The sequence below is a fragment of the Podarcis liolepis genome (assembly GCF_965112155.1).
Source record: "Podarcis liolepis genome assembly, chromosome: 3".
NCBI lineage: Eukaryota > Metazoa > Chordata > Lepidosauria > Squamata > Lacertidae > Podarcis > Podarcis liolepis.
The window spans coordinates 84,727,230-84,754,118 of record NC_139557.1 but is presented as its reverse complement, the minus strand read 5'-3'; the positions used below and the strand labels follow the sequence as shown (position 1 = coordinate 84,754,118).

The 26,889-nt window shown below is 47.6% G+C and overlaps 1 protein-coding gene across 3 annotated transcripts; it reads left to right on the top strand.

Annotated features, from left to right (window-relative positions):
* The first annotated feature begins 1,317 nt into the window (after window positions 1-1,317).
* DLK2 (delta like non-canonical Notch ligand 2) lies at window positions 1,318-26,036 on the top strand. Of its 3 annotated transcripts, none has more exons than XM_083495946.1 (6): window positions 1,318-1,857; window positions 7,185-7,286; window positions 15,157-15,220; window positions 20,951-21,081; window positions 22,096-22,240; window positions 22,680-26,036. In XM_083495946.1, exons 1-6 carry the CDS (start codon window positions 1,782-1,784, stop codon window positions 23,446-23,448), a joined length of 1,287 nt encoding a protein of 428 aa, XP_083352072.1. In that variant the 5' UTR covers window positions 1,318-1,781; the 3' UTR covers window positions 23,449-26,036. The 3 variants fall into 3 exon arrangements, with proteins under 3 accessions (XP_083352072.1, XP_083352074.1, XP_083352073.1); XM_083495948.1 differs by having other exon boundaries at window positions 1,824-1,850; XM_083495947.1 differs by having other exon boundaries at window positions 1,843-2,274.
* The last annotated feature ends 853 nt before the right edge of the window (window positions 26,037-26,889 follow it).

Below are 26,889 nucleotides of genomic sequence, written 5' to 3'. Positions count from 1 at the left end.
GCTAAAATAGTGTTCTTCTGCATTTCAGTATCCGATGAATGACTTCTAGCACAAATCAAGCCCTGAAGAGATGCATAATGGAGAAACCACACCTTACCATTCTTTCCCATGCCTGAGAAAAGCCTCTAGCACACTGGAATATCTTAATCAAATTCTCTGAAATGGTAGAAAATTGCCATTGTAGCCAAGGTGAATGCTTTGTTCTGGACAAACTCTGATTCCATAGCTAATAAAGTTTACTGATGCTTTTTGGGTTATTGCGCCATTCGGAACGGCATCTCCCCTGGCTGAAAGATTTAGGATGTCTCTGCTATGTGAGGTAAGATCTTTTGATGAGTAGGAAATTGTTCTACTTTCTCTGCCGGTGCTTAGAGCATGAGATTTACAAGCTGTCAGACCAATGGTTCATGTTAGCGCAGCATGCTGTCTACCAACAGTCTTCTTCTTTGGCGGATCACTCGTAGCCGAGTAAGATTGTCTTCCATAAACATGGTCCGTAAGTGACTGTGAAGGCCAATTCTGGATCCACATGTCCTTCCACAATGGGGACATTGGTTTCTGGGCGGGAGTTGATCACGGTGTGGATCTGCCAAGCGTGCCTTCCTCCAGTGTCTCCGAAAAATTTTACACATCACTTGAGAAGACAGGCGAACTAATACCAGTGTACTGGAAGAAGCAAAGATCTACCAACAGTGGCTGGCAGGCAGCAGTGGCGTAGCGTGGGGGGTGCAGGGGGGGCCAGCCGCACCGGGCGCAACATCTGGGGGGGCACGCTCACACTCGCAGCTCTCTGCCCCCTGTTAAAATCCACAGGTTAGGGGGTGCAAATTACTTGCCTTGCCCCGGGTGCTGACAACCCACGCTACGCCACTGGCAGGCAGACACCTCAGTGCGGTTTACAAGTAGGGCATGATGCTGACATCCACAATCTACTACTAAACGCCAGCTGCACTTTGGGCTGTCTGTGCTACTCATGACCAACAGGTCTGTCCTCCTATCCTTCCTCTAATCCTTGTCTAAAAGCCATATATGCTAGTTGGCATCGCAAACATCCTACGGCAATAAATTCTTCAAGCTGATTATGGGTGGACTTGTGTTCCTTTTTATTTGCCACCAAACAAATGCCTGTCAGTTTCAACAACAACAAAAAAATAATAGATTTGTTTATATAGGAGAAAAAACGGTTTGGCTCTCTCCATGCTACCCTGTTGTGAAGCTAGGCAACTTTAAACTGCGGATTTAATAGCATTATGGATGACAACATGCACGTACATGTGTATTTATTTATAACATTTATACACTACCTTTTCCTTCAAGGTGCTCAAAAGTAGCTTACAAAGTTCTCCCCTCCTCACAACAACCCAGTAAGGTAGGTTAGACTTAGAGGCAGTGCCTGGCCCAAGGCCCCCAGTGAGCTTCAGGTCTGAGCAGTGATTCTGAACTGTCATATTCCAACACAACTTCCCAATGGCATTTACTCTGAAACCTAGATCCTGCCATTTTGGGGGGGAGGGGGAGGAAGAGGGACACCCTCTTGCTCATTCTGCAGGGTTCCTGGGCTGCTGCCTCTGATGGCACCTAGGCTGCCCCCCAGGATCTCCCACCCCTCCCAGCCACGCAAGGCACCGACCCAGCCAAAGCAGGCATTGGAGGTGCTGGTGGGGCGGCCTACCGTCGGGCCACCTAGGCCCAAGCCCGCGGCCAATTCACGCTGAGATGAGAAAGAGGGAAAGGAGCTCCTGGCCCGGGTGGGGGGGAGGCGCCAATCCCGCTCGTAGTTCATGGAGAGGCGTCTCTCCTCCTCTCCCCCCCCCGCTCCCTCCCCCGAGTCTGGGCTGAAGGAGTCGCAGGTGAGAGGTGAGCGGGGCTGGGCAGGCGGCGGGGCTGGGCGTCCGCCTGCGGTTCGGGGGGCCCTGGGCTTCCTGGCTCCTCGCTCCTTTCGCGGCAGTCGGGCTGCGGGAGGCGGAATGTCCCAGGGAGGGAGCAGGGATGTGTAGCCACACGCAGCCCCTGGCAGCCGGCCTGAGCGTGCACGGCGGCGGCGGCTGCTGCAGCAGGCGGAGCAGCAGCAGCAGCGCTTGCAGCGCCAGCAGGAGGAGCGGGGAGGCCAGCAGGCAGCTTGGCCGCCGCGCCTCCCGAACCCCCGGTGCCCGGGCAGCGTAGGGCATGGCAGACCCGCTTGGCCGATCCCCACGCTAGTCTGCGGGCGGGGGGCAGGCAGGCAGGCACGCCCCTAAGGGGAGAAAGGAAAGAGCCGCCGACGCGAGCGCCGAGGTGAGGACGAGGGGAAGTTGCGCGCGTGTGGATAGATGTATGATACGTGTGTGTGCGTGTGTGTGTGTGTTTGGAGTGGGGTGGCGGCGCCCAAAATGGGAGCGATGTGTGCTGGGGGAAAGCTAGAGGAATGGGGAGGGGAGGGGATCCCAGGGGATGGGGGGGAGCTGCAGAGGGCTGGGGGTGTTTGGTTGTGTGTGTGTTTTTTTGCCGAAATGGCAGGGAAGGTGGATTTGGGAGGGAGGATCCGACAGCACGCGGGCGAGGAGAGCGCCTGCAACAGCGGCCCGACGGGTGTGGGTGGGAGGTGGAGAGGAGAAAATGGAAGAGATGGCAGATGGGAATGCCTCCCTGGTGCTGCCCCCTTCCTCGGTACCCAGATTCCCTCTTCTTTCTTTTTCTTCTCTTTTCTTTTTTGCTCCCGCGGCTGTGATCGGATGGAGGCTGCTTCGGGATCCTCCCTCCGCATGTGCGCCGCTGCGGGCTGGGCTGGGAGGAAAAGCCTCTCCGCGCTGGGAAGGGGCAGCGATCCATGTGGGCGCAGGAAGGGTTTGCCCTACCTCGGGGTGGGGGCGCCCTCGCCGAGAGGATGCCAGGAGGGATGTCTGCCTGCCTGCCTGGCGGTGGTTGTGGTAGCAGCTACGGCGGGAGCACGTGGGGTTGCGGGGGGCTGCGGGGAGGAGTGATCGGGAGTGGTTCCTTCACCTCTCCGAGGCGGGGAGGCGACCCCACTCCGGGCTAGGTAGGAATCCGTAGGGCAGCGACATGGTAGGGATCCCAACCTGCCCTGTCCACCAGCAGGGGCCAAAATGCACAGCACTCGGGACATCAGGCCAGCACGTGGGGCGGGAGGCCTTTTTGGAGACACCCCCATAAGCGAGGTTCTTATCCCTCCGCAGCCCCAAGTGGCTGATGCAAAAAACAAAAAAGTCATGTTTTTGCAGTCGCCCCTCGACTGCACACGTTCTAGAAAGCAGCAACATCTCTATAGTGATGATTGTGAGCCAGTGGACGCTGGTGCATCAAGGTGAGCGGGGCGCTGCTCTCACCTGCCTGCCTTCTCACTTAAATTCATTCATTCCGAGGGCTGGCCCTGGTTGTCAGCTTCCTCCGCCTTAATTTTAGTGCTGCCATTGTAGGACACAGATGGGAGGAGGGGGAGGGGGGATCGGGACAAAACTAGAATGAGTGAGTTGTCTCTCTTTGCCTGTCATTGGCTCTCTCTGTTGCCATTGGCTCTGTTGATCTCAGCGGGCGCCAGCCACTACTGCTCCCTAGCATTCTTCAGCCCCTGATTCATTGAGAGCCATTTCACAGGTTACACAGAGACAGGGCAAAACTTGGGCTTTGCCATCAGAAGCACAAGCCACAAGGAGCTGGAGGCAGTCATGGCTGCTTAGCACATCTGCCGTTTTTGACAGAGAGGTTCACCTGTTAACCTTCTTAGGTGTGTTTTTAAAACATCTAAGGTGTACTCTTAGATGTGCACCTAAAAATACATCGTATGGTACTCGGGATGCTCTATGAGCCCCTCACAGCTTTGCTGCTTGACAAAGATTTTCCGTCTGCAGTTGAGCAATGCATTTCCCCCTTTTCTTGTTAAGGGAGAGATGGCTGGCCCCACGTGAAATTAGGGGTACAGGTTTGGGGGCTAACAGTGGGAAGCTCTGGAGGAGGGAGGCAACATCTACATTTGGGGATAATTTATAGCTTCCTCCCCAGTACATTGCCTCCAATAATCCATTTGACCGAGCCTCTGTTGGTTGTTACTGTAGCAATTCTTCAGCATTTTCTGTTGGCTGCCTAAAGCAGAAAAGCAAACATCCTATCTCCAAATATGCCCAATCCGATAAAATCCACAGACCCTTTTGACCTTGCAGCACAGTTTGCCTGCCTATTGACCTGAAGACCAGTAATCGGAGGATTCTGTATGTGAACTCTTGATTTAGTAACTCTGTTACTCAGTCCACTGATTATCCCCTTCCTATGACTTCCATGCAGTTACATAGTCTAGGATGTCATCTTCCCTAAACCTTATAGACCCATCTGGCGACCTCCACTCCAGTTAACCCAAGGAAGCCTCATCCACTTGCAAACCGATATAGACATTCTGAATCCCATTTGTTGTCCCAGGAACAGTTAACTCATTTCTCCCTGCTATGATCAAATAGCCCTCCACTACTTGAGAGAGAGGGAGTGAATCAATTTGTAATGTTGAGAATCCATGGCAGTTGCTTATGCGACACCAGTCATTTTGTGAAGGATACTTCAGCATGCTTCAAGGTATTGAAATTGTTGCTTGAGGAGTAAATACACAAATCTAGGGGGAGGGGACAATTAGAAAAAAATGCTTTAGGGTAGCCTTGAACTCCAGGAGGTCATATCTCTGCTTTGGAGATTTTATTGGGAATGGAAAAGAGAAATGACCTTTTCAATGACATGCGGTATTCAGCTGGGGTCCTAACAGCTCAGGAGGAATTGGCTGCCAACTGTTCATCCTTAATCCATAAATTATTTTATAAGATTCACAGGAATCACTTTGCCCTCCTCTGATATGCAGCAGCTGTTCGGCAGCACAAAGTACCACCCCATAACACAATACTTCAGGGTAGGAAATGAAAGAGAATCTTCTGGCCAATTGTAACAACAATTGGCATATGGGGGAAGTAGTAGAGTACAGTTACCCAAAGCAGAATATGACCAGAATTCTATACAGGCTAATAAAAATAACACAGGCTTTTAATAATCAAACATGACTAGAATCTTTATCTGAAAGCTCACCCGAAATATCCTTCTAACATATTCTGTGTCATTGGCAGATGTGGCACAGATGTCATTCTCCCACAATAGAGCTATTAGGTGTCACCTCAGGGTATAAGATCTACGCTACAATCTTACATCAGTTTTATGCCAGTTTGACAAGCTCAGGTTGTCCCAAGAAATCTTAGGAATTGTAGCTTAATGAGAGTAGTGCATATTCTGTTGGAGACTCCTGGCCATTTACTCTCAAAACAGCAGGCCTCAGGGTGCTCAAAGGAGAGGTAATAACTGTTAAACCAATATTTCTCTAGTGTAGATAAGCATATGCTGGAGATAAACCCTCAGTGGGTGTGCCCTGGCATTTGAAGAAGAGTAAATATGTGACAGCTGGATAGACTTTGTCTTCTATCCCAAGGACCTCATTCATTTACTACTGTGTTTCAAATATGTTGTATTTCATTGACGTCTCTCTTTGAAGTAGGAAGGGCTTTTCTGTTTCTCCCTTTTGTGCCTGGCTGGGAGAAGAAGAAAAACATTATTTTCGCTGTCTGTCTGTATTTCTTACCAGATCATTTCTACATTTCTTTTGGTTGGATTTATAGCCTCGAATGTACCTCTAGCCACATATATCTGAACATTGTGAACAAATTCTATGCCCATAAGGTAGATAGGCATGAAACGATCCTGTTAAGAATCTGTTTGCTCTGGCCTCCTGATTACTAACTGACTTCTAGCATATATCTCAGTCAGTTGTTCACACTTCCTTCAATATTGTAATGGCCACAAGCTTTTACACGATAGTAAGTTTGATATTTATCCATTAACAGACACCAGAGCTTGTATTTAAAATGCAAAGCATAAGATTCACACATGCTGGCCAAATGGTGCCTGCCTATAACAGTCCTCCTGAGTGCAGCAATACCTTCAAGAGGGTGGGACTGGGCAGTAGCTTTCTCTCAGCAAAATCCACCTCCCAGGATTACTGTGAGGGTACAGTAGAATTGCCCCTGTATGCTGCTTGGACTTCTTTGGTGGAAGGTGGGAGCCGAAGCTAAGTGATACAGCTAATGCCTTGCATGCAGGAAAAATTAAAGTCCAAAGTTCAACCCCTGACATCTCCAGTTAAAAGGATTGCATATTTATCTTCACCAGCAAGTCCCAGGATGGGTATCAGATTATGAAAAATACCCTATCAGTCCAAATAAATGCTGAGTTATATAGTTATATAGACCAATCATCTTACACAGCATAATGCAGCTCCAAATGTTCATAGGGTTGGATGCAAATGTGATAATCCAGTACATAAACCTTATCATCTTAAGAAATGGCAGCAATACTGCTTCAGAGAGATTGATAACGGATGGAAACATCCAAGAGTTGTTCTAGAGGGACATGGGAAGAGCTGTAACTAAAAATCCATTTTTAGCAGTGTTTTAAACATCAGATTGGTGAGCTTCCGATCCTCACCTCTAGACCTCAACCCACACAAAAGTACTCCCGATTGTATTAACCACCTGCCGAAGACAGAGAAGTTAATTCTCTTTTCTCCCTTCCCCCCTGATTCTTAACAGAATAAGAAGGAGCATCATTACTTAAGGCTGTAATCCTATTTTCTTTTCGCTTGGAAGCAGGTCCCATTGAATTCAATGGGACTTACTTCTGGGCTGACATGCAATTTTGTTTTATTTTTGTTCAGCAATTTTCATCCTATTAGCATATGTCATGTTATCAGTGCGCAACTCAGCACAGCTAGAGGTTTTCATTGAGAAGAAACGCAATGCCGATATCGTTCCAAAATTATAGCCTGTGCTTTGGAATATCCTTGGGATGCTTTGATGGGAGATCTCAACGTTGTACGGGTTCAGGGGTGTTCTCTCCTTTTGTGGGGGAGGCGATAGGAGTGTGAAGGTAAAAAAAGGGGGGTCCTGCAAACACAGGTGTTTTGTTTTTTCGCTGCATGGGGGCAGACTCAGAAAGTCCACTGCTCTTGTGCTTTCAGCCTCCAAGCCAAGGGAACCATTGACGCAGCTGGCATTTGTTTTAGAGAAATAATTGTGTTTGGAATAAGCAATAATAGTGTTTTGGAGCTGCATGATAGCACTGCGGAGGTGCCAACATCCTGGTCTGACTTTGCCTTCATCCCCTTGTAGGTGACTATCTCGGTGGGGCCACGCTGACCATGCTCAGGAGCTTCTGTCTTCAGCTCATGTCCTTGCTTTGGATCCTGGTGGCCCATCACCATTTTACACAAGGTGAGGATGAGTTCAGTGTTCCTTTGGTTCCACCTGGGCATGAAGTCTCCTACAGCAGAAAGGTAAAGGGTTCATTCTGCAGCGGTGTGCAGAAACCACCATTTAACTCCCTGTGAATGGTTCCTCTTATTCAAAGAGGTCTCCCTTTCTTCAGGTGCCAGGGAAAAACACATGAGCATAAACAGTACTCGAGTGTGTGGGTTTCATCGCTTAGTTGTCCTGTAGAGGCTATAGAGGAGGGAACCAAACTAAGGTCCACAAGGTAGGGTGGTTATGAGAACATTCCTAACTACAGGAAAATTGCCTCCTGCTTCCTGCAGGGAGTAACATGCGGCTACTTATTTCAGGAAGGGCTGTAGCTCAGTGGCAGAGCACATCCTTTGTATGCAAAAGGTCCCAGGTCTAACCTTTCATATCTCCACTCATGGCTGGGAAAGACTCTTGTCTGAAACCCTGGAACAAAGAGAAACTGCCTTCTACTGAGTCAGACTATTGGTCCATGTAGCTTAGCTTTGTCCGCACTGTTTGGCAGTGGCTCTTTAGGGTGGCAAATCAGGACTTTCCCCCTGGAGATGATGGGAATTAAACCCGGGGCCTTCCTGCATGCAGAGCAGGTGCTCTGTCATTGACGTGTTGACCCTGCTGAATTCTATGGACCAATGGTCTGACTCAGTAGAAGGCAGCTTAGTTATTACATATAAGGAGAGGAATGGTCTAGCCTTCTTCCCTGGTTGTGAGCAAATTAAAATATTGCTGGTTGACCCATCTTGTGTAGCAGACTGAGCTTTGCATGAGATTAACAGAGCTAGAGGTAAGTTTGTGTCTGTGTGTGCCCTCTCTGCTTCTGTGTCAGTTTGGGTAGACAAATGGTACTGTACTAGTTGGGTCTGATAATATAGTGCAGCATAGGAAACTCCCGTCCCCAACACATAGGTTTTAGCCAGAGTGGTATCTGGGTTGCCAGCAAGATGGACCTTCTTTGATTAAGGGCAGGTGGCGCTGTGGGTAAAACCTCAGTGCCTAGGACTTGCTGATCGCATGGTCGGCGGTTCGAATCCCCGTGGCGGAGTGCGCTCCCGTCGTTCGGTCCCAGCGCCTGCCAACCTAGCAGTTCGAAAGCACCTCCGGGTGCAAGTAGATAAATAGGGACCGCTTACCAGCGAGAAGGTAAACGGTGTTCCGTGTGCTGCGCTGGCTCGCCAGATGCAGCTTGTCACGCTGGCCACGTGACCCGGAAGTGTCTGCGGACAGCGCTGGCTCCCGGCCTATAGAGTGAGATGAGCACACAACCCTAGAGTCTGGCAAGACTGGCCCGTACGGGCAGGGGTACCTTTACCTTTACCTTAGATAGATTACAGTGATGGAGTGGTACCTCAGGTTACAGATGCTTCAGGTTCTGTATTTTCGGGTTGTGCACTGCGCTGACCCCGGAAGTACCAGAACGGGTTACTTCCGAGTTTCGGTGCTCATGCATGCGCAGAAGTGCTAAATTGCTCTTTGCACATGAGCAGAAGCGCCAAATTGCAATCCGCGCATGTTGCGGGTTGCAAATGCTGCGGGTTGTGAACATGCCTCCTGCATGGATCACGTTCACAACCCGAGATTCCACTGTACTGGCAATGGGGCATACATTATTTTTTCTATGATCATAGACTCATAGAATTGTAAAGGACCCCAAGTACAGGAATCTCACTTAAAGCATCCATGAAAGATAGTCATCCAATCTCTGCTTAAAACCCTCTAAGGAAGGAGATACTGAATGAAATTGCTAATAATTGTATAAAGTATCCAAAAAGACCATAGGAAAATGCTGTTCCTAGCTCCATGAATTCCCCTGCTCATGTCCAGATGGTCTGTTGGATAAATCCAAAGCAGCCTCAGCAAGCAACAGATCTGAGTGGAGGAAGGGGCTTGGGGAAGGGGCTGCTTGACCCTTCCCGCTACAACCATCATTCTGTTCAAAGCTGCCCCCCTCTGTTTTCCACCCAGAGGGGGGGGGGTGACCTGTGACTACCTCCATGTAGTTAGAAAAGCAGCAGGAGCGTCATTTGCAGTGGGGAAACGGTCAGATAGGAAAGAGTCCAGCAGCTCTTCCTCTGTTCTTTTCTCAGATTAGGGATTTACTGTGGCTGCTTTGCATTGAAAAGACAGAAGGAAAAACGCAAGGGAGAGTGACATGCAACTAGTACAACATTGAACTGGCCCAAGTGCCAAAGCTTAATACGTTTGTCCCCTGGCATTTGCCCCTGCTGTCCCGGACCCAAGGTGCGATTACTCCCCCCCTTGGTGTTTTTAGGCATGCAGTGACACCTGCTGGACATTCCATGAAAGGCCTTCAAACGTCCCTGGTACAAGCCATGCCCAGAGGCCAAACTAGACAATACAATATTCAGTGTATGATCACAATTGTGTATCTGCTTCACATGTTGTAAAACAGAAGCTGTTGCAAAGGCCTGATCTGAATTATGACCATAGCATGGAGGAAATGTGTGTGTGCTTAAAAAACAAAACAAAACTCCCCCCCTCCCCTGTTTTCCTAACAAAAACCACACATGTATACAAGCTGCTATTTGCCCTTCATGGGAAGATGCTATTTGCACTGATAGTTGCTTTCCTTCCAGGGCAAATAGAAGGTCTGGGAGGCAATTTTAGTTACGAGAATTATACTGGGGGAAAGACTTATTTCCCCTATCCTTGATGCCACAGTCCAGATAGGCATGGACCAATCTGGTCCTCCACAACTGCTGTTTTTATTTTTATTTTTTAAGGAGACTGTACATAACACATTTCATCAGGTATGTAACATATTGTTAAGTTTAGCCCTGGGAATATGGGTGTATCTACACCAGATACTTGTACTGGGTTAAACTCATTCCTTTTCCATTGGGAGTTCTGGGAACGGTAGTTCTCTGAGAGGGGCCTATGTATAGGGTTGCCATATTTCGAACAGTGAAAATCCAGACAGAAAAGTTGTTGAGCTTTTTCCCCGTAAAAAAACACACAAAATGCTGTTTTTCAGCTAATTTTATTAAAATGTAGTATAAAACCAATGTAAGCGGATAAGGCTCGCGAGTGCACACGATCGAACAAGATCGTTGGGTCCTGGTCGCTTGCAGCACGGCACATGACAGAAGGAACAAAAAGGAAGGTGAAAGTTAGCAGGCAGAAGCAGCAGAGCCTTCAGGTGCCAGAAGGGAGGGATTAGGGAGGGAGGGAGAGAGCGAGAGGGATGGCAGGACCAGGGAACAAACAGCTCAGTTACAGCCTTGGAGACATTTAAATAAATAAAGAGAAATCAATCCCTTGGAAAGGGTCTGATGCTCATCTCAAGTGCTGGGCCAGAGAAATGGAAATATTGGGGGCCTACAAGTCAAATTTCCAGAGTGCTCCTCAGCTATAGTTGCTTTGAGTATATCTATTCCTCCCTCTGTGCATTCAAGGTAGCAAGGAGTCTCAGTACAGCAATGTTGGTCCCCCTTCCTCAGATTATGTTTTCCCCCTTAGGCTGGAAAAACAGGAGGTGTCCTGCGCCTTGCTGTGGCTTTCTTTAAATTGATGCTTTAGCCAGTCTTGTGCCATGCACTGCAAGCTTAGACCTGACATCTCCCACCAGCAACAACTACATCTTCCTTGTAGCAATTACAGACTTTTCATGGGTCATTCTCTCTTGTGACGTTACAAGCCATTCTTAGCAAGAAATGTAAGCTTCGGGAAAGGAGGGCACCACTAAGGGAGCCTGGTTGCTAAGGGATAAGGCTACAAACTTAAGCATATTTACCAGAGAGAAGGTTGCGTTGCATTCAGGGAGGTCCTATTCCTGCCTTGCAGGGGGGTTCCAACTCTATGATTCTGTGATTCTATGCAGGGGTGAGGAACCGGCGGCCTACCATGTTGGAATCCACCTCCCATTGGCCCCAGTCAGTGCAGGCAGTGGTCAGGGATGATGGGAGCTGTAGACCAAAGCATCTGCAGGGCACCAGTTGGGTACTCCTGCTTTAGATGATGATTTGTATTGCTTTGCTCACTTCAAAAGGTGGCAAGCTGGCCCAGCTGAGTTTGGGGGCTCTCCAGCAAATTCTGCTGTGTGTGGCCCTTAACCTGTGCTTCACACTTTGATCTGATGGTACCAGTTAGTACCAGCCTTCATTCTGCAACTGTACTGTGGTGGTTATAGAAATGGCAATGGGGGGAAATGGACTTTATCTTTAAAGGGCAAAGAAGGAGTAGATAGGTATTGTTTCACAAAAATGTAAGGGGTGGGGAATGAATTAAACGTTTCTAAAACAGCATTGTCATGGTGGAGATGTGCAAGATTGTCTTGCTGACAGCAGCACAATGGGTACTATCCAAAGGGAATTTCCCATAAGTTCCTCTTGATCCATGCTGTTTTGTTTGCTAGAAGTTAATAGAAGTATTTGTTATGCTTAGCTTCATTCATACTGTCGGTGCTTAATCAGAGCAGCATCTTAAACTGGATTAAAACTTGGAGTGCTTCCATACTAGCGTTCTTTCAACAGAATGAACAGAAATTAATTAGTTAATTAATTTTAATTTAACGATATTTATTTACTGCTTAATGTATTTTTAAATAGCCATCCAAGCTGGTTGCATTAAATAATAGAAAATATACGTAAGAAAATACAATAACACCAACAGACTTTAAAAAGAAGTAGGCATAATATGAAGATAAAAATGCAGGCAAAACACAATTAACTCACTCAGTTACTCCTGAGAGTTCAGTTGCCACTCTTCTCAAACAGTTGTATTTTGCGGCAGCTGTGGGGAGAAAGGCAAATTGCATGCTAGGTATCAGTAACGGAATTAAGATGAAAACTGCTGATATCACAATGCTGTTATGCTGTGTAGTTGGAATACTGTGTACAGCTTTGGTTGTTGTACAATATCAAACATCAAAAATGATATTGTAGAGTTGGAAAAGGTTCAGAAAAGACAAGCAAAATTGTCAAGGGGATGGAGCAACTCCTTGTAAGGAAAGCTTGAACTCACAGATGTCCATGAAGGCGCAGGTGAATTCTGTGTCCAGGGCAACTGTGTACCAGCTCCATCTGGTACGCAGGCTGAGACCCTACCTGCCCACAGACTGTCTCGCCAGAGTGGTGCATGCTGTAGTTATCTCCCGCTTGGACTTCTGTAATGTGATCTACATGGGGCTACCTTTGAAGGTGACTTGGAAACTACAGCTAATCCAGAATGTGGCAGCTAGACTGGTGACTGGGAGTGGCCTCCAGGACCATACAACACCGGTCCTAAACAATCTTCATTGGCTCCCAGTGTGTTTCCAATTCAACGTGTTGGTGCTGACCTTTAAAGCCCTAAATGGCCTCGGCCCAGGATACCTGAAGGAGCATCTCCACCCCCATCGTTCAGCCCAGACATTGAGGTCCAGCTCTGAGAGCCTTCTGGCGGTTCCCTCACTGCGAGAAGTAAGGTTACAGGAAACCAGGCAGAGGGCCTTCTCAGTAGTGGCACCCGCCCTGTGGAACACCCTCCTATCAGATGTCAAGATGACTTTTAGAAGACATCTGAAGGCAGCCCTGTTTAGGGAAGTTTTTAATGTTCGAAGTTTTATTCTGTTTTTAGTGTTCTGCTGGGAGCTGCCCAGAGTGGTTGGGGAAACCCAGCCAGATGTGTGGGGTATAAATAATAAAATTATTATTATTACTACTACTACTATGTTGTTGTTGTTGTTGTTGTTGTAGCAGTTGGGCCTTTTCAGTTAAAGAAAAGGTGAATGAGAGGAGACATGGTAGAAGTTTATAAAAATTAAGCATGGCATAGAGAAAGTGGCTAGAGAAACATTTTTCTCCCTCCCTCATAAGACCAGAACTCGTGAACATCCATTGAAGCTGGTTGTTGGAAGATTCAAGACAGGTAAAAGGAAGTTAAACTATGGAACTTGTTCCCACAAGAGGCAATGATGGCCACCAACTTGGGTGGCTTTAAAAGAGAATCAGACAGATTTGGGGAGGATAAGGCTATTGGTGACTACTTGCCGTAGTAAGTAGATTGGAGGCAGTGACCTTTCTGAATAGCCGTTGCTGGAAACTGCAGGAGAGAGCACTCTTGAGGTCAGGTTCTGTTTGTGGGGTCCCCATAGGCCTTTGCTTGGCCACTGTGAAAATAGGAGACTGGGTTAGATGGGCCACTGGCCTTCTCTGCATTCAGGGTAGGTGTCTTTCTGTGTGTAGGGTGGAGACACGTCAATTTCACCACTGCTTTGTTAAGTTTTAAAATTTAAGATATTGCAGTGCTGGGGGACACAGATCCTCTCCTTAAGTGTGTTTGTGAGGGAAGGACCTTCTCCAGGAAGTGGCAATAGCAGTACAGTCATACCTCGGGCTGAAGTTGCTTCACGTTGAGTGTTTTTGGGTTGCGCTCTGCGGCGACCCGGAAGTAACGGAACACGTTACTTCCGGGTTGCGCCGCTCGCGCATGCGCAGACGCTCAAAATGATGTCATGCACAGAAGCGGCGAATCTCAACCCTGCAGACGCAGTTTGTGTTCGCTTCAGGATGCGAATGGGGCTCCGGAACGGATCCCATTCACATCCAGAGGTACCAGCATCCTGTTCCTGCAGCAGCCAACCAGATGCCTGCGGGAAGCCTGCAAACTGGTATTCAGGAGCATGGAGAGAGAGCCGGTGTGGTGTAGTGGTTAGAGTGCTGTGCTAGGACCTGGGAGACCAGAGTTCGAATCCCCACTCAGCTGTGAAGTTCACTGGGTGACCTTGGGCCTGTTGCCATATCTCAGCCTAACCTGCCTCACTGGGTTGTAGAACTGTAAAGTTGGAATGTACCCGCCCCCCCAAGGCTCATCTAAGTCCAACCCCCTGCAATGCAGGAATCTTAGCTGAAGGTTGGGAGGATAAAATAGGGAGGAGGAGAACAGCATCTTAGAGGAAAAGGCGGTAAATAAATGCAATAAGTAAATAAATAAAGTAATCGTGCAAATAACATGTTTATTTTTAGCAGTGGCATTTGCAAGGTGGATGCAATTAAGTACAGCTGCCACAGAACAACTACTGTAGCATGAGCCCCTCCTCCCCAAAAAGAGATGTCATTTGAAACTAAGAAGCTAGCTTCCCCTGAGTCAGGCCACTGGTCCATCTCCCCAGTATTGATTTCTTTTCTGGACCAGGAATGACTCTACAGGATTCTGGGCACATATCTCCTCCTACATGGTCCTTTTAGCTTGTGATGCATCGAAAGCAGGTGCTCTTAACACATGAGCTATGGTCCACTATCCATCCTGAGGGGGGAAAACAGTGTGTTGCTCATTTGGAAAGTTGATTGTTGCTTCTGCTTCATTTCTTTTTTGTGCTTAATTATTATCGTTTGCATCCTCTTGCCTTGTGGTTCACTGACCTATATCTGTGCTGCGATTTTCTCCGGAAGGGCAGTTCTGTATTATTGCAACGTTGAGCTTGATCTCAGTCTGTCGATTGCATATTTAAAAATTTCCCTAAAATATATATTTAAGGGGGAGGGGAACAACAAGCAGCATATGTTCCCAGCTACAAAATATGGAGCCTCCCACAGCTAAGAAAAATCAGCACTTCGACACTCTGAAGATTAAGGGAAGACAGCATGAATGGCATGCAATAAATGAGTAGAAACGTTTCCATTTATTGCCCTAGAAACTGGTCTTGTGATATTACAGATGGCAGGGAGAGGTCATACACAACTGGGATAAGTATATGCTGGAAAGGAAAATGGATTCTACACACTTCTGTCCCAACCTGGCAAATTTGTGATGGGTTCACCAGCCTTTCCTGCTGACACAAGTTAGCCATAGCTTGGAGTTCTGACTTCCTGGTGCAATAAATCCTGCTCTCTGCTTTGCCTTGCAGGTGATGACTGCAGTGACCACTGTAACTTGGCTCATGGAAGCTGTGACGAGGACGGCAAATGCAGGTAAAGCCATACTTGGGTGCTGTTAAAAGAGAGGCCTGCTCAAACACGGCGTCACTCCAAACCCTGCACATTTTGTGCCAACCACCCCAAGAAGTAGTGTCCTATAAGCTTCTACTCTCAGAGTTGGCCCAATACGTTTTGCTGCCTGGTGCGACAAAGGGCAAGATGGTGTCCCCTCCTGTTCAGTGTATAGAAGCTGACTGAACTAGCCATTAGTTTTTATTGCAACACCGGTGTTGCGACAGCCATGCCTGAGGACAGCAAGCTGGCCTAGAGGGTGCAAAGTTGGCTGTGTGGCACACACAGATGTTTTCTGCAACCAGGGCCAGCCCACCCATGAAGCAAGGGGAGGGGACTGCCTCAGGTAGCAGGATCTGTAGGAACAGCAGATCCAGCCTCTAAGGAATGCGTTGCCTGCTTATGCTGCCACTGCTGCAACAGCTGTGGCATGTTTCTTGGAGGTCAAATCTGCTGCCTCCTCAGCAGCACCCCCATGCCACCCCTACAGTGGCCTCTTGTGAATATGAGGTACTGCTGGTCTCCCCTCACCTTTGGGGAGGAAATGGTGGGAGCTGCCCTCTGGGGTCATCTGGGTTCTGCACCTGCCTGGTGCTTCAAAGCAGGCTGCCCCCTCCCCCCACTATTCCCACTTAAACCACCAGGTAAGGTTTATTTTATATTAAAATAAATTTTATTTTTCAGGTTTACAGAGATACAAATCCAATTTTCCCCCAATAAGCATTTATAGTTTGACTTCCTCCCCCATCCCTTTTGCAGTTTCTTATATTTTATAAAAATTAATACCTTCATTTCCCTCATTATTCCAATTAATGTAAGGTTGATTTTATTCCCTCCCTTGTTCCCAGTGTAGATCTTCACTCCCCCCTTGTTCCCGATGTAAATTTTTACTCCCCTCTTGTTCCTGATATAGATCTTCACTTACCCCTGGATGGGTGGGCGCCATTTTGTTGCTTGCATCAGGTGTCAAAATGTCTTGGGCCGGCCCTGCTCCAACCCCATGCTGCCACTCCTCCCCATCTTCCTGCCTCTGCTGCCTGAGGCAGCTGCTTCATTACTTAATGTTAGGTCTGGCCCTGCTGGTTTTTCATCCAAAAGTCCACTTCATAGGTAACATTTTTTTCTGCATTATAAAATCTCCATGCATGCCAAAACATATGTACATTTTCCTGTGTTAAGTGGGATATGTAAGTTTATCTCACCACCAATCCATAGAGGAGATGGCCGCTGTGTACAGCTGTTGTCTGCTTCGTGAACAAAAGAGATTGTTTCTCCATATATATCACACTTTCCTAATAGGGATGTTATTTCCATTTATGAAAAATGTCACATTTGAAGCAACTTGAATGGATGCAATGAACACACTTTATGTTAGCCTTATGAACAAATCAACCAATGTTGCTTGCTCTCATTTAAAGAAAGCCCCTCCCCTCCAAAAAAACTAGAATGGTTGCCCAAATATACCCATGCTGTTCATTTGTGAAATAAAATTTTGTTGTTGTTGCTAGCCTTTCTAGTTTGGTTAATCATAGCTAATTCTTACTCACCATAGACAACCAAGCAAGTTGCTATTTACACGTCTGAATCATGGGCTCGGTTTGCATAATCTTGTTTCATTTGCATGCTTTCAGTCTGGGAAAAGTGAGTTTATTTCCCCACCTTCGTCTTTTTCACAGCATTTTACAGTGAATGGAAGAGAGTGCTTTGTGTGAGGGATTTGAACCCACTGTGTATCACTGAAGTGTGTGGGTCATGTCTGAGAGCCAAGGAGGAAGCACAGATCCAAGTTGAAAGAGATTGCAGCAGATAATTTTGCAGATAATTGCATATGGATTTTCTCTATAAACCTGAGGGCTAGAAATTTACTTTGAAATTTAAGTAATAGTGATATTTTTCAGCCCACCCAGAATAATGGAATATTTACAGTCCTTTGTTTTGGTAGCCATTTTTAGGGTAGATGTTGACTTGTTTTGCAAAAAATCTCCCTTGAATGGTGAGCATCCTTCTTAATCTGATGGGCTGTTCTTTTGGTCTCTGGAGAACAGATTATTTAATCCATCTATTTGCATCTGGGCAGAGAGATCAGTCAACCTGCTATAGGATACTGCAGCCTCAAACAGCTGCTGAAGAGCAGTGTCAAAGGGCATTGCCCGTTCAGCACCTGCTTACACTACTGAGGCTTTGTATTGTTTTTTTATGGCATTTTACAGCGCAATAAAACATCCCACATACGACACTCCCCAGAATGGGTGGATAATAGCATTTCAAAAGTTTTATAATTTTATATGACTGTTCTGTGTTACCAGCCAACATTGCACAAGCTTTCGGATAACATATGCTGATCGCTAGAAGTTGCAGCTAGGAAATACCTGAGCTGCTAGGCTGTTTTTGTCTTTTATTAAATTTACTTTTAATTGCCTAAATAAAGGCCTTGTCTGGAAACCAGGGTTTTCAGCTGAAGACGGGAGAGGCTTTTGCATAGATTCTATTTTAGATCCTCCTAAATCCTAGGATTTCAAATGGGCTCATTTCCTACAAAACAGCTTAACAGTATCAAAGAAACATGGGTAAGATAACTTGCTGCAACACCGCAATAAGTTTCAGACATTATTTGGAGAGTTTTACAGTTGTAATACAGTACTGTTGCCATCCCTGGGTTGCGTGCTTGGAGTAGGCCTCCTTTTCCAACCCAGCGCTGGATTTGGCAGTAGGAAACACATCCACGCTGCATGCGTCTTGTCCTGGCACACTGTCACTAATACAACAATTTTCAAAGCAAAAAAAAAAGAAAGTCATTTACAGAGCAACCCTATATGCACATTATGCTGGGGCTGGCAATTTGCCACTGCTGTGTTGGTGCAACAGCCTCTTCATGAAATGCTCAGCCCATGAAGGAAGGGGAAACCACAGCAAATGCATGGTTTTGGTGAGGGAGGGAGAGAAAATAGGGAATGGTGCCATCTGAGGGCTCTGCCAGGGCTCATGCCTCAGTCTCTCCCCCCCCCCCCGCCCACCAAGCCATTCAGCTTTGGGAGTTGTAGCAGAACTCTGTGTTTGCAGTGGCTGTTTGTTCTTCTCCTTGCATATGAGCTATGTTCCTACAAAGCAGCTGCAATGGATGCAGAAACACACCTGACATTCTGACAACTGCCTGCTCCCATCAAGCACAGGTGCTCTTCAGGGCTGGGCAACCTCCCAGATCTTTCCAGATGCTGTTGGATACCAACTCCCATCAGCCCCAGCCAGTAGCCAGTTGTCAGAGAGGATGTAAGTTGCAGTCCAACAACATCTGGAAGGCCACAGGTTTCTCATTTCTGCCTTATAAGACGTGTCCCTCTTTCTCTCACTTACCTGTTCAGAATGCTCTCTCCCTCAATTGTTGGAGAGGAGGTTGGGTGTTTGAACATGGTCCCCTGAGGCAAGGTACCTGTTAGGGGTCTAGAAGGAGAAGTGTGAGCAGTGTGAGCAAGTTCCCTCACATGCTCAGGAGATGACGTTTGTGAAAAGTGCCCCCTTTGTGGTCTACCGGCCAATTTTATCCAGTGTTCGCTGGCTGTTGGGATTGTAACCAAAGAATGGTGCCATAGGTGGCCCCAGCAAAGTCATTTCTTACATTCTTTGACAAGAGCACATACTCAGGATCACAGACCAGTTGTATCGTGGCTGTTAATAGATACTAGGCACGGACTTGTGCTATGCAATTTAACACACATTGGCTGATGAAGGGGTTTCTATGTTATATACATTTTTTTTAAGGTAGACCAAAAAGAGATTGAAGTCAGCCCACCCCTGCCCCACCCTGAAGACACCAGAGACCCAGGACTGATAGAAAAAGCCTGTGATTGTGTAGTTCAAGATGTACCTCATCTAAGAAGGGCATCTTTCTTCACTGCAGCTGAAGGATGGGGGCAGACGTCAATCTTTCCATTGGTCAACAGAGTTGTCCTGTGTAGACCAAGTTGGGTTTTTTGTGGGGGGGCCTCACCCTGGACTTTATGTTTTCTGATTTTTATCCCTTCGGCACACCCAAGGTGGGTTTTTTTTTAATACAAAGCAGATGCCATTTTTTAATGCTGCATTTCCCCCACTTGGTTTGTGGTTTGTGAAGGGTATACGTCTCGTTTCAGTGATTCCTTTTTTGCAGCTGTGCAAATGGGCAGCCTGAGTTTGTGCCTCTGCACCACTCCCTCAGAGTGGCAGGAATGTGCAGCCGCGCATTTCTCTGCCATTAAAAGAGAAGAACTCTGTAGGGGAGGCGCAGAGGAGCAAAATCCCCACCCACAGGTATGGCGCGAAAAAGAAACTACGCCCACAAAACCTGGGCTCAGTCTTTTTGGCACTGACTCACTGATTGCAGAGTAAACACAGGACTTGCATCTAATTAGTTGCAAGGAACAGAGAGGCATGAGCGTAGTATGAATCCCGTGTATCACTGCTTGATCTTTGGTAAGCTGCAGCACTGGGGAAACCCAGCCAGATGGGTGGGGTGTAAATAATAAATTATTACTATAGTCTAGTTATAAGTGTGGTGAACAAGGCTTGCCATGAGTCATGTCTTGGTACATCCTCCCATTTTAGTTTTATCTTCCAATATTTTCTCAATATACTTTAAAATATGGGGGGAAAGGTGCTTGATATGTGTGCATTTGCACAAAGAAAAAGTAGCCTGTGATATGCCATTGCCAGCAGCCCAATCTTAGGCAGGTTTACTCAAAAACAGGTCCCCTTAGTTCAGGGCGATGCACTCCTGAGTAAGGGTGTATAGCAGGGGTGGACAATGTGATGCCTTCGGAAGTTGCTGGACTCCAACTCCCATCAGTTCAAGCCAGCATGGCCAGTAGACAGGGATGATGGGAGTTGAGTCCAGCAACATCTTAAGGGCACCACGTTCCCTACTCTCCTGGACCGCAGCCTTAAGGTTTGGCACCGGCGCGTTCCTATTCTCTCTGAAAACAAGTTACTGGGATGGAAAAGAAACAGTAGTAAAAGCAGAGTTTCCTGCCGACCTTGCACATCAGGTGTACAGCCCAGATTGTCCCTCCTGACCTATGGCAAAACCCCAAGGCAAATACCAAGGCTGGAGATTCCTCTTCTGTGCCCACCCACACATTTCTTAAAATAGAGATAATTTTCTCACTGTCCCCAGGCAATCATTAGACAGGCGGCAATCTTGGCTGGTTGACGCTCTTCACCAAAACTTGTGGTACTCATAAGCCCCACCCCTCTTCTTGCCTCCTGCCCAAAGTGCCTCCATTTTGCCTCACCCTTGGCTCCATCCTGCTGCTGCTGCTGCTCCCTTCACGAATTCCCCTCACATTCTTGTGCGAGGTACTTCTTCCTATCATGCCACTGAGACCGAAAAGGATCCTGGATCCTGCCTCCACCCATCACCAGGAACAGAGACCATTGGTGGATCTACACACAGGGGTGCTATAAATAAGTCAGAAATTAAATCATTATAACAACCACACACACACACACAAAACAAAAAATCACATAGATTTATTTTTTATTTGCTCTCTGGCACCATCTGGTGTTGCATGTTATAACACATTCAAAACGTTTTTTTTTTACTAATGCAGCTGAGTCCCATGACTATGAAACCCCAGTCTAATGCCTTGCGATGTTTACTGCACATGGCTTTGTTAGTGCCTTTGCGTGGTGCCTGCGGTGACGTTCTCCTGCTCTGACTTTCTGGTTTTCCTTCTGCAGGTGTGACAAAGGCTGGGAAGGGGAATACTGTGAACAGTGTGTGAGGATGCCAGGCTGCAAGCATGGGACGTGCCACCAACCCTGGCAATGCATCTGCCAAAGTGGCTGGGCTGGCAAGCTGTGCAAGAAAGGTGCGTCACTCCACTTGGAACAGGGTGGGGACTTATTGAGGAGAGTCAGGACAACAGGGAAAGGAAGCTTATTGGGAAGCTGCCTTATACCAAGCCAGAACACATGGGCTGGTACCTGCTCTCCAGAGTTTCAGACAATAGCTTCTGCTGCTGCTGCCTTGAAAGGCTGAAACTCGGGTCCTCTGCATACACAACACATTCACTACCGACAAATGATGCCATTTCCAAACAACAGCAATTCAGCTTTAACAGAAGAACCACACAGCCTTATTAGCAGCAGTAATTCGGCCGTCTTCCCATTTTCTGCTTTGAGGCCTCCCTGGAGAAAACAACTACTTTTGCTATTGACTCCAATACTTCCCAGCTAATACTTCACCTGGTCTGTGACCGTTTAATAAAATTTGAATTTGAATTTGAATTCCCAGCTACATGAAGTTGTCCTAAGGCCTTGGAGAACCACTGCTAGTCAGAATACTTTGGAAGTCGAGCGGAATCCGTTCTGGAAGTCCTTTCGACTTCCAAAACGTTCGGAAACCGGAGCGCGGCTTTTGCTTTGCTGCAGGAACCTCCTGCAGCCAATCGGAAGCCCCATTGGATGTTTGGGTTCCAAAGAATGTTCACAAACCAGAACACTCACTTCTGGGTTTGCAGTGTTCGGGAGCCAAAGCGTCTGAGTACCAAGGCATTTGGGATTCAAGGTACAGCTGTATGCAGTGCTGGGCTAGGAGGAAGTAAGGCAGCGTCTTCTGCTCCAATACAGGAGCCCACTTCCACCTTCAGAATCAGTGGCCTCGTGCCTCTGAAGAGCAGGGGACATGCGGTTGGACACTGGGAAGGAGGATGCTGTGCTAGCTGGCCACCTTTTCTTTGTACAGCCTCCAGTATCACAGTAAATTTAAAAAAGAGAGAACTTTTATGTGTGGGTGTGGGTGTCTGACATGAAAAACCAGCCCTGAGTACTTTTGACCTGCATTTTCTCCTCCTCGTCCTCCTCTTTCCCCCCATCTCTTTCAGACGTGCATGTCTGTGAGCACCAGACCCCGTGCCAGAATGGAGCCCAGTGCGTCTACGACCGAGATGGGGAATATTCTTGCCTGTGCCTTGAAGGATTCCATGGAAAGAACTGTGAGCTGAAGACGGGGCCATGTGATAAGGCAGGGTGAGAGATCCTAGCAGAAATAGATGGGAGGAAAGGCAGGCGCAAGGAGCAAAACCTTTTAAAGGCTCCAGTCCTTTGCCTAGGAGTAAGTCCCATTAAGCTCAGTAGGGCTTACCTCTGAGTGAACGCGTATAGGATCAGCCGTAAAAGGCTTTAAAACGCACCATTTCACGAACAAGGATTTCAAGGCAACGTTCAGTTTTATGACAACTTTTTGTTGTTATTTTTTCCTGTGTGGCTTATTTTTGCATGCACCTTTTACGTGCACTTAGAAGCCACTCAGAGTGGCTGGGGCAACCCAGTCAGATGGGTGGGGTACAAATAATAAAATAATAACTGTTATTAGAAATGCTAACGGTTAAGGGGTATTTAAACAGATGAATAAAATGTAGGACAGCCCATATGGGTGTTGTGATCGGTCCCCATTCTCTCCTTTCAGGTCCCCTTGTAAGAATGGCGGAGAGTGCCTGGACCAGAACGGCTTTGCTAACAACTACACCTGCAAGTGCCTGGCAGGATTCATTGGCACCCACTGCGAGATTGACGTCGACGATTGCCTGATGCGTCCCTGTGCCAACGGTGCCACCTGCCTCGACGGCATCAACCGCTTCTCCTGCCAGTGCCCCACTGGCTTTGAAGGGCGTTTCTGCAGCATCAACGTTGACGACTGCGCCAGCCAGCCGTGCAGAAACGGGGCAAAGTGCTACGACCGCGTCAACGATTTCGATTGCCTGTGTCCCGAGGGCTTTGTCGGCAAGACCTGTGAGCTCCTTGCTCCCGAGCCGACGTGGGTCACCGCGTTTCACCCTGATCCCAAGGGGCACGGCAACGACGTCGTGAGAAGCACAGCCAGCAGCAACCCTTGGACAACCCAGTCTGAGTCCGTCCGGGTTGTGGTGACTGGGAAGCGGGTCACTACCTACAGTGAGAAATCAAACGGGGGAGGGCTGTTGATCTCCGTGAAAGAGGTGGTGACTCAGCAGGACTCGGGGCTGAGTCAGTCGCAGCTGATTTTAGTGCTGGTGTTTGGGCTGCTCACGGCCCTCCTAGTCTTGGTAACTGTGTTGGTGCTGCTGAAGAACTGGCAGAGGGGGCGTCGGAGGTGCCAAAGCCCCTCGCAGTCTGCAAGGAAACTCCAGGACCAAGAGTGCCAAGTGGGCATGTTGAGTACGGTCTTGATAGAACCCAGGAAAACGACTGAGCTGTAAGGACCCCCCTGAGTCGGAGCCTGGCTGACCTCTGTACACCCACCAGATGAGTCAAGGAATTCTCCGAGCAGCGTCCAGGGGGATGCTCTGGCCGTCCGCCTCCAAAGCACCGCGGGCTCTGATCGAACTCAAGGCCGTGCATCGCCAGGGAAGAGGATGTCCACGAGGCAGCAGAGCCTTTGCTTGAAAGCGGAGTCCTTGAATGCATGCAGCTTAAAGCCACGGGCTTGGTGGCAGCAACGTCTTAAGGGCAGCCAAGGAAGTGCTGGGTCACGATAAAGCCAGGGCTGGAAACAGCAAGCAAGATAGGTGGATGTCATCCCACAAGCGCTCCAAGGGAGTTGCTAGAATGAGGCTAAGCATGCCAGGACAGGTTGTAGTATTTGGCTAAGCCCTTAAGCATCTGGTAACTCTTGGTCAGAGTCATTGGAGGTATCCTATGGCCTGTCTGTTTACTCAAGGGGCCCCAGGAACTGCTCTGTGTATGCCCCACCACCCTCTAGCACAGGTGATATGGGACCCCCATTCTGCCTAGAGGCCTTTCAGTCTGTTTTCCTAAGGACCTTGTGGTGCCATGAGCCACTTTGCTGCCTACATTGACCATTCTAGATCATTGTCTTGCCCATTGTGCCCTGTACTATGTCCGGTCTTGATCTGGCTGCAAATGTATGGAACCTCTAAAACAAAACCCTTCTCTTCCCCTCCTCCCTGAAAGGTTTATTCAGACCCTGATTTCACACATCGTACTCCCTCATTTTCTCAGCTCTGGTGTCAGGAAGGGTCAAAAGCAAGCACCAAGCCAACTTCCCCTTCTCAGTCTCAGATTGTTGGCCTGAGACTCTTCACTTGCCGGAAAAGAAATGGCTGTGTATGAAGCTGGAAATATGAGGCCTAGCAATCCTGATTCCAAGGCCTGATGTCTGTGAGAGATCAAACTTGGGAGTGAACCAGAAGCAACCATGATAGCACTTTTCAGTAGCACATGTTGAACCATACTGATGCCTTAAGGCAAAAAAGTATACTTCCAAGGATGTATCCCAAAACATTGGTCCATCAAGCCTGGTAGTGTCTGCACTGACTGGCAACAGCTCTTCAGGGTTTCAAATTGGGGGTCTTTCTCAGCCCTTCCTGAAGTTGGTGAGGATGGAGCCTGAGATCTTTTGCATGCAAAGGTTCTGTTATTCTCCTTCCCTAAGTGGAAGTAAAGGCGGTGGGTGATCTCATAAAACAATTCATATTTGGCTACATAGTGACAGCAATGAAGGCAGTACAGTGGTACCTCGGGTTAAGTACTTAATTCGTTCTGGAGGTCCGTTCTTAACCTGAAACTGTTCTTAACCTGAAGCACCACTTTAGCTAATGGGCCTCCTGCTGCTTCTGCGCCGCCGGAGCCCGATTTCTGTTATTATCCTGAAGCAAAGTTCTTAACCTGAAGCACTATTTCTGGTTAGCGGAGTGTGTAACATGAAGCATATGTAACCCGAGGTACCACTGTACACACATTTGGAAAAGGGTTGGAAAACTCAAAGACCCATTTGCTGGAGGACAAGGTAGTCTGTATAGACACTGTCTATACTTGGGTGCATGTGCTTGGTGTACGTCAAAATGCAAGTAGTGTCTATGCACACTGTTGCTCTCATCTCGATGCACCCTTATGTTTGTGTAGGTAGAGATGCTCATCTGGAGAGGGGTGCTTGGGGTGCTCTGTTGGCCTGCCTCCAACTCCCGCCTCTGACTTCCGCCTTCCGAACTTCTGCAGAGAACCTGTGTACATACAGATCCAGCATTTATAGGATCACAACACACAATCTGTGCCCTACAGAAATGGGAGGTACAAACTGCACATTCAGAGTCTATTGGCATCAAACTGTATGCACGCAGTCCCTTGCACAGAATACCAACAAACAGAGGTCACAGGTGGGATCAGTAAACAGAATAACATTTCGACCCAGGGTTGGGCTTCAGACTGGGGGTAATGCCGCTTCGTAGTCACGACAGATACCAGTCTGGTTGCCAAGGCAACAGGGACCTGTTCCTCCTGATGCCTTAAACGTTTCTGCTCCCTTTTGAGGGAACACTCCCTAGTTTGTTTGTTTTTAAAATCCCCCCAAAATGGCAGGTGCTCTTTGAGAGGCATAAAAATGATTATAGAACTTTTATTCCCACCCCTGTTTTCAGCTCAGCCTTCAAATCTCCTGTTTTAATAAGTAACACAACTGAGTCAGGCGGAGGTATGGTAAACAGTTCCCTTACCTTCAGTGGCAAAGTGCACCCCATTCAATAGGGCCAGTTCCACTTCAGGTATGTCAGAGACAGTGGTCTCTCTGTCAGGGTCGTCCCTGAGGCTGTGGCTTAGGTACACCATGCAGGTTTTCCTCATTGACCTCCTTTGTTCTTTCCCCTCTCACCCCAAAATAAGAATACATGAGCACCCTAGTTTCATGGTCAAGGAGCTATAGGTTACATGTCTGGAAATGCAACTTGAGTAAAGCAAAAAAAGGGGGGATTTCACCATAAATATTATTTTTGTAATACACAGTTGATGAATGGTTGTAACTTTATAAAATAAATTCAGGAAATTGAGTATATGAACCCGTACCTTCCTGCTCCCCTCCATAGACTTCCCCTCTCTTGGATGATGTCATTCCATGCCTTGTCCCATCACGTACCACTGGGCCCATCTCCAAACCACAATGGTTACCCTCTAACCACAGGTCCTGACCTGCCAGAATTGCTATCGTCTTTGGCTCACTGTCAGCCCTAAGAGAAAGAGGGTGACCTCCCTTGCAAAAGAATTCCAAAATCCCTACAGAGGGGTAACAAGTGCTTGAAAATCTCTTATGTCCAGATTTCAAGAAAGTACTGCCATTTTGAACTGCTCTAAAAGGTCTGGAGGGAGGAGGTGGTCCAACCAAGAAGATAAGAGTACTAAAAACCATATGCATCTGGGAGAGGAGTAATTTCCACTACACTTTTCCATGTACAACTTGCTTTAGAATTATTACTTTTAATCAACTGTATCTCCATCATGTGCTGTAGGTTAAGCAGGGAAATAGCCAAGACCTACCCAAAACTATCCAGTATGAAGCATGACTTAAATGCAGAATGCGAAACTGTGTACTCCTCCTCCCCTAACTGCTCAAATGCAACACAGCTTTCATGTCTCAGTGTAGATGGCAAAGAGAGCAGCGAGGAAAGATCCCAGTTACAAATGGTACGGAATGAACAGCTGCCTGGTGCTGCCTGGGCGTGGTTCATTCAGAGGGGAGAGCAGCTATTCAGGCCCTGCGGACCAAGCCGCCTACTCATGAGCAGCAAATTCAGAAAGGTGGGGTCCCTTCATGATAGTCACAGCCACGCCCCTTCTCAGATTATATAACCTAAGATTACACAATTTTATAATTATAGAATTGTAATAATTAGGGACGTATTGCAACAATC

What these genes read in the sequence shown, in the direction of transcription:
- DLK2 (XM_083495946.1), top strand. Translation starts at nt 1,782, where the DNA reads ATGGAGAGGCGTCTCTCCTCCTCTCCCCCCCCCGCTCCCTCCCCCGAG. An exon ending in TGGCAAGCTGTGCAAGAAAG is followed by an intron (nt 21,082 to 22,095) that starts GTGCGTCACTCC and finishes CATCTCTTTCAG; the next exon opens with ACGTGCATGTCTGTGAGCAC. An exon ending in GGGCCATGTGATAAGGCAGG is followed by an intron (nt 22,241 to 22,679) that starts GTGAGAGATCCT and finishes CTCTCCTTTCAG; the next exon opens with GTCCCCTTGTAAGAATGGCG.